General features: G+C 43.2%; 1 protein-coding gene across 1 annotated transcript in view; it reads left to right on the forward strand.

The window, feature by feature from the left end:
• The window catches only part of CERS3 (ceramide synthase 3), a 37,063-nt gene extending 34,143 nt beyond the window's left edge, over positions 1-2,920 (forward strand). The window contains 1 exon segment of the mRNA XM_010185449.1: positions 2,490-2,920. Within this exon segment, the coding sequence (XP_010183751.1) occupies positions 2,490-2,621 (132 nt within the window). The 3' untranslated portion in view covers positions 2,622-2,920.
• The last annotated feature ends 4,645 nt before the right edge of the window (positions 2,921-7,565 follow it).

Raw genomic sequence — 7,565 nt, forward strand, 5'->3', positions numbered from 1 at the left:
CTTTGAAATATGTAAGACATTATCTCAAGTGCAAGGATTTCCAACGTGCTGGAAAAGACATTCACTTGTTTTTTAATTACTATGTGTAAGTGCCTTTAATCAGAGCATCCAGCTTGACAGCATCAGAACTGGGAAGCAAATTCTGTCCGAGTTTCCAGTTCCATGCTGGCAATGCCAGCTCACGCCTATAGAAAAGAGGATTTGATGCCATGTGTCGGCCGTTGTTCAGAGTGAAGCGGATTGCCGCTACTCCAAAGTGTACGCTGGAGAACCAGCAACTTGTTGGAGCGCAGTGAGGTACTGAAACAAGACACGCGCTGCCTCAAGTCTGCTCAGTGAGCACAAAAGCACTGCTCCCCCATCACTCCCCACGTTTTCAGCCTCAGCCAGAGACTGTTCAAGGAGATGCGAGTCCCTGCAGTGACTCTAGCAGAGTCTGCATCAGGCACTGTACTTAGGTTGAATTTGTTGGTTTTTTTTCCCTGAAACATTTCTGGTGACATACAAAGTAGCAAGCCTTCCCCCACACCCTCAATATTTGTCTTTTACTGCAGATACAAGCTGCAAAACTACCAGGAGCAAGAGAGGTGATCTGAAAGAGGCAGAACCTCATAAATTGTGTGGGAAAGGCTCTCTCTTTTTCTCTAACTGATGGCATGCCAAGTTTACTTTACAGTATTTACAGTGAGATTTGTTTGTTTTGATACCCTTTGTATGTTGTTAGGGAAAAGGCAAAAGAAAATCTCCAGGAAGTTTATAGTTTCTGATGAGACAGAGTTTGGGCTTTATTTTTTTCTAGTGCTATACATTTTACTAGAAGTGTAATATATAAAGGGATATGAGATTGCAATTGGATGAGTTATTACTGAGCTGTCATTTATTTTCTCCGTATGGATTTGGTGCTTAAGAAAGACCTCAGACCAGCAGGGTAAGAAAGTGAAGTTGTTAGTTTGTTCGGGGAGCAGATACGGGATGGGCACTACACTACAACACTGGTGTCTCTGTTCTGTGCCTCATCTGTGACCTTGGGACATCGCTCCAGGAGCAGGAGGAATGTGCAGAATTGAGGACCTGCAGTCCTCAGTTATTGAATATCCACACCGCCGAGTATCTGGCTGCTAAATGTTGGGAGTTCCCATTAAACAAACCAGATACCCTGGTGGGAATGTGTAAATTGTCAGCCACAGTGTGCAGGCCCAGGTTTTGATCCTCAGTGATGGGAAGACCTCTGGTTTTAGGTGAGAGGCAGTCTATTAAATCATGAGATGCTGCAGAGGGAATAACTATGGTAGGAGTTCGGGAATAAGAGACTAATGGTATATTTTATGTGTCATGACAAAAGGTGCAGAATTGTCTTACTTCTCCCTGACGTTTGCTGTAAAATATTGGGTAGATACAATGCCTTTTCTCTGTGTGGTGGAAACATTCATTAGCAAATGCCATGTTTGACTGTCTGGGGACGAAGCGTGGTTGCTCAATGTTAGAAGCTGTTCCTATATTGCTGGGGAGGGATTTTGGTGATCGCAGACTGTCTCGCTGATCCCCTTCATCCCTGTTAATGGAGCAGTCATGCCCTCTTCAAGAATTCCCCTAGCAGGATGATATACCCCAGGTGTATATGATAGTTGTATAGACAAGGTCTCCCCTTGGCAAGCGTTGATGGGATGTATACAGCATCAGGCAGGGAAGGATATTCTGGGGTCAGTAAGTCTCTCTGAGCAAAGTTAACAGCAGGAGATGCTGGCACAACCAGTCGCTGTTTACTTTACACCTGTCAGAAGCAGGCAGCCTCTCAACTCCTGTGCTTGGGCGAGTGTGTTAATCAAATTTAGCTTTTATACAATGTTCTCTTTATCTTCCCTGCACTCCACAGTTGCTAATTAATCCTGCAGCACCCAGGGATTACTAATAAGACGTTACAAGGGAAGGTAGAAACAAGCAAGAAGAGGTCGAATGACTGAGCCAAGGTCATGGAAGAAATTTTGTCTAAAGAACATTAGGTTCTGCAAGATTAACTGGTTAACTGGTGTTAACTGGTCTCTCCTTGGACGTCAGCCTCCATTTTGGGCTCAGTAGTGTTTCTGGGGGACAGTTTTGATACTGTCTAGTATATTAGTAGCTCCCCTTTCATTTGTTTCCTTTAGCACATTTTTTTTTTGCTGAGGCAATTGAAGGACAGAGGATTTTCCTCTTCAGATGATGGGGAATTTCCAAGAAAGGAGAATGTCTCATGTTCTGGAACTTTTATGCACCATCTTTTAATTTTGCAATTACAAATGGGGACATATGATTAATGAAATTAATTGGCTGTTTTTTAAAAATCATTGCAAAGATCCAGACACACAGTTCATGTCAAAAATAAATTACTTTGTTGTCTGCCACTTGTAGGCCTTTTTGAAAGGTCTGTATTGATAATAGCAATCCAGTAACTTATCTGACAGCAAATACTACAAGTATAGAATATGCTCACGATGCTTTCTTCTCCCCAGGACTTGAAAGATGACCGGAGTGATGAAGAAGAGGAAGATTCTGTTACAGATAACGAAGAGGAGCCCACAAAGAACGGCAACAAGAACAGCTGTGGGTCAAGCAAACATCTCCTAAACAGCAGTCACCACTAGCCCCCTCCTGCCTCACCTCCTGCAGTGATTTCTGCTCTGTTTTTAACCCAACCTACAGGATAGAATTGAAGTCAAAAGGCTTAGCAGAGACTTTGATTGATTTATTGTTGGCTACTGGACCTGGAAAAAAGCCCAGTCTAGAGGGGAGGGGAAAGTTGCATAACATAACAAAATGTGTTAATGACCCATTTCTGAATCATTGCTAAGTGTTTGGAACGGCGTTTGGACACACCGACTGTTCTGCTCTGACAGTGCTCAACGAGGTAAAAGCTCAAGAGCATCAGATGGTTCAGTGTCCCATTGATTCCAACGTTGTTTTTCAATCTGGTACAAAATACACGTTACCAAGCAGTTTAATTCACAGAAGTTTTGTGGCAGGGAGGTAGTGTGAACTCCATTAGGAAACAAAGTTCCTCAGTGTGGGAAAAATGTGACAGTGGTGTACAGTGACTAGCATTTTAGTCTTTACTTTTCAGTTTAAACCCTCATCAGAATGGCTATTTTTTGTGAGCTAGACCTCATTTCCTGGAGGCCAGTGGAAGCTAACATGGAGGAAGTGAAATTATTTGCCTGTGAAGAGCTGGCTTCACTGCAGAAGTATATGATAGATAGTTCAAATATTGTGTTCTAGAATTTACCTATCAAGGAAATCACTGTTAAAATAGCAAAACTCAGCCCCATTTCTCCATTGAGTTCCAGGTTTTTCAAATGTCTTTCATCTCAATAATTTTGGCCCAGTGTTAGAACAGGAGGTGCAGTGGGGAGGGAAGACAGTGAATGAAAATTGGGTATTCTCACAGGGTTTTTTTGCAATTCTTATTTGTCTTCAAAACCACTGAACACTCCCTGCTCCTGACACATCTGCAGCCCAGAAGATTAAAAATAAATCTCATCCATTCCCTTCTTGTGAGCTTGTCTCACATGGCAGCGGTGGATGACGTCTTCTCAGGAATGAGTCCACTAAATCCTGTTTGTGGTTCCTGTCTGTTCACTGAATCTGTCTGGGCAATGGGGGAGCACGGGACTAGAGAGGAATGTCCCATCATCAGTGCTGTGTAATCATTTGATTTGAGATCTGTGTTTCCATCTCTGCTTTTTGAAAACAAGGAATCACATCAGCTAGAGCCAATTTGGATTGTGAGTATGTGACTTAGGCCACATATCGTTGTTTATGCTGTAAGAAGCAGAGGAACAGTGAATGTTTTAGCAGCTCCTCTTACCAAAAGTGCCTCTCTTGTAAGTTTGCACTCGTGTTCTAATGCTAGTGCAGAGTGCAGCTGAGATTTCAGTCCCAGGGCTTTCCAAGGAGAGCTGGGGCCTTTTAAACAGGGTGGTACCAGTCTCACTTCCAGATGCATTAGCTCACAAGGTCATAAATGATTTGTGTCATAAGTTTTAGAGGTGAGAGGCTCTCCATGTAGTTCTACAGTAGCTGAGATCATCTGGTGAGCGAAACCCAGTAGCTTGATAGAGACCAGGGGACCACTGCTAAAACAGCCTCAGTGCAGAGCTGGTGGTTCAGAAAGGCTCTTTTTCCCTTAAGGCTGCTCAGACAGGAACTTGGTGACCTACGGGAAGCCCTGTATGACTGACTTGTTTTCTCAAGATTTCCTTGGCAAAGGGAGATAAAATTCAGTGGCTGAAACATTTAAAAGAATGGGAAGTGTTTAGGATCTCAGATATGAAGAAAGAAACGTTTTCTGTGCAATTAGAAGAAACTGTAGGAGTACTTTGCTGCAGAGGCTGATAGTGTGAAGATATCTAGTCTGTTGAACTGGGCTGCATTTCATTTTCATTCTCACAAAGAGAATTACACCAAGAAAAGAGCACGGCCTACAGCTTCTGAGAGGGATGGGAAATGTACGGTGGTGGGACAGGACTCCTGAACCTGTGGTTGGAGTTCAGCAGCGCTGCTGGGGCTGGATGGGCAGAATTCCCTCAGTAGCTGTTGTACAGGCGTGTGCTTCCTTACATAGCTGTGGAGAATACCTTAAATACTGCCGCGTGGGTTTATTGGAAGTATAAATTCCTATTACATCATCTAAAGCAACTGGTGAGTTTGGCAAGGTCACAGTTGCTTATCTGGGCCTGTTTATTGCCTACATGAAAACAACTGGTCTTTCCCAACAAAATGTAGAAACCCAATGTCTTGGAAGCTTTACACTGCCTTTGAGAGCAGTGGAGACAACGATGCTTTCTACAAGACATAACAGGGTTTTGGGAGATGGCCAGGGCATTATCATTTGATTTTGGTGCCAGAAAGCTTTCCTGCTACAACTAAGAAAGGAATTCAGGAAAGGAAGCACAAAGAATGATGCTGTCACAGGAGCAAGCCTCTGAACAACTACTGAGTTTTAAACTGGAATTTATGGTCTCACTGAGGCCAAATCTTGCCCTTCCTACTCGGACGAGTCTCCCACTGAAGCCAATTAACTCTATTGGAGTTTTGCCTAGGAAAAATTTTGGATTGCAGTCATCCAACCTAATTACAAGACCCGTTGTTTTATATCAATGTGAAACTAGGGTCTTAAAGGAGGACTAAGAGGTAGATAAATACATTCAAACATAGAATTTTGAGGTAAACTTTGGGCGAGTACAGAAGAACATGGAAGAAAATAATATCCTGAAGGTGAAGGTTAAGTCTAAGCACAGTAAACAACCAGATAACCACATCACATTGCAGTTAGGCCTATGAAAGAAAGGAAAACCATAAGAGGCCTTTCCAGGGGCTTACTGTCATGGCCAACCAAAGTTAGGGTTGCTTCAAGATTTTCAGTGTATTCAGTGACCTTAGCAGTTGGTTTTTTAAGTGTTACCATGAAAAGAATCTTAAAATGCCAGTGCAGGACCATTGCAGGTGACACTAATGCATTATTTTGACCATTTCATGAAGTGGGTCCTGGTTTAATGCTTGGACACTGTGCGTCTGGCTTCGCTATGTCACTTCAAGCATACCAAAATGTTTCTGATGGAACTGCAGAATGAAAATGAAATCTTAGTCCACTGGAGTCATTGGAAACCCCTCTGTTGCATTTAATTCCTCTGAATTTTGTGAATTTTGTTCAGGCCCTCCTGTCTGTGTATACCATGCTGCCTCTGGGTTTGTTTACTGCATAGATTTACCAGTCTACTCTGGATGTGGTTTACAGATCTCCTTTACGCCACAAAACTCATTTTGTCAATTTGTATCATTTTCATCATATCTTATTTCCCTTAATGCCACTGGATTTGTCTGGTCAGTTATGCTACACACTATAAATAATTATTTTTTAAAAATGGGTATCTATGTAAGGATTTCCTTGTTTTTCTCACCTTGCAGTGTCTTCCTCTTCACTTTCCATTCCCTCCCAGCTTTCCAGTGAGGGTCCATTCAGGGCTCTACTAAAAGCAAGGGGCTATTCAGGGCTCCCAATGAGAGCTCTGCTAAAAGAAAGGGAACTGGGCTGATTTGTATCAGCTGAAAAGCTGTTCCATATTTCTTATTCTTTCCATTCCCTAGTCGGGAAGATCACAGAGGTTCTGACTTACATCTCTTCCCATGGGCAAACAAACATAAGGGAAGGTGTTTCAGCCCAACTAATGAACTGTGGCAGAATACTTGGGTTTTATTATCTGAATTCATTTTTTTTAAGCTTATGAGTAAGAATAGAGTAGATGGAAAACAAATCGAACAGGGATATGCGAGTTTTGGCTACAGACAACTCTGCAAACTGTGAGGAAAAGAAAAATCTTGCTGATTTAGAAAGAAAAACACCATCTCCACAGGCACTTCCCCCAGCTGTGGGTTTGAAGAACAACAGATAACCAGTGGGCAGAAATGAAAGTCCATGCTGAGAAGAACATCATAGGCCAGCTGTGAAAAAGCCAGAGCGCGTTGGTTTGATGGTGGTTACTTGCCCAAGAGCTCGGGAGCCTTTCTGCATGGAGCAGCAAATGAGCCAAGAATGAACCTCCGAGCTGATTTCATTGGGCATGTCCAAAATCACTGAAAATGTCTGTTCCCATTTTCCAGTTGGTTTTATGGGCTCCCTCCTGCCTTGTCTGTGCCATATGGAGCCAGGGTTTTGCTTCTTGCTTATAGAGTTTGAGCTTTGGCTGCCCAAGGTGTGGATCTTGAGGATAAACACCTCTGACTTGTTGAAGGTCACACAGGCCATCTGTATTCCCACTGAGAATGTGATTTCTACTTAGGAAATGTATGAAATCTACCTGATGCCCATGCTTTGGAGACGGAGAAACCAATGTGTGTCAGACAGTAAGGTGGCACTTGAGTGACCAGCATCATAGAGAGGGAGCTGACCCTTCCTGAGCAGAGCCTAGAAAGAAAAGCCAGCAGAGAATGGCCAACTCATCACACAGGTTTTTCTTACAGACATAGGTGTGAAAGACTCATTCAAAGGGTGCTTCCTCCAGCTTTTCAGTGGGGAGCGCTTTCTCTCACTCTGTCTCCGTATTTCTGCTTGATGCTACTTGGTTCATGGAAGTTGCCAAACAAGGTCTGAGCAGTCATCACCCACTTCTGAGAGCAGCCAGCACCAAAAGCTTGAGAGGCAGATACCAAACCAGCAGCCCAGCCTAATCTCTCTTCTGCTCTGGTTTGGGGCAGAGGTAGGCTTATGCTCTGAAATGTGTTTTGGGGGAGGAAGAGTATTACCATGAACAGTTACAGCTCTAGGTGTTCTTGCCACTCCCATGCACAACCACCAAGTGCTCTGTGCTACAGGTCTAGGACTGGGACTCCTGCAGGAAAAAAAGATGATCCATGTGCGTTAAGATTTTAAACCCTGACATTAATCCCTTGTCAAAGAATGGGATTCCCAGTCGAGGAAATGGAGGTGATCAAAGCCATGTAATCTTCACCCTCACCGACTACAAGTAGGGCTCTGAGAGTTTATTTAACTGAAATACGCTCTGTGGGATTACTTGAAGTTTCTAGCTTAATAG

This window comes from Mesitornis unicolor, unplaced genomic scaffold (assembly GCF_000695765.1).
Source record: "Mesitornis unicolor isolate BGI_N332 unplaced genomic scaffold, ASM69576v1 scaffold8085, whole genome shotgun sequence".
NCBI classification, from domain to species: Eukaryota; Metazoa; Chordata; class Aves; order Mesitornithiformes; family Mesitornithidae; genus Mesitornis; species Mesitornis unicolor.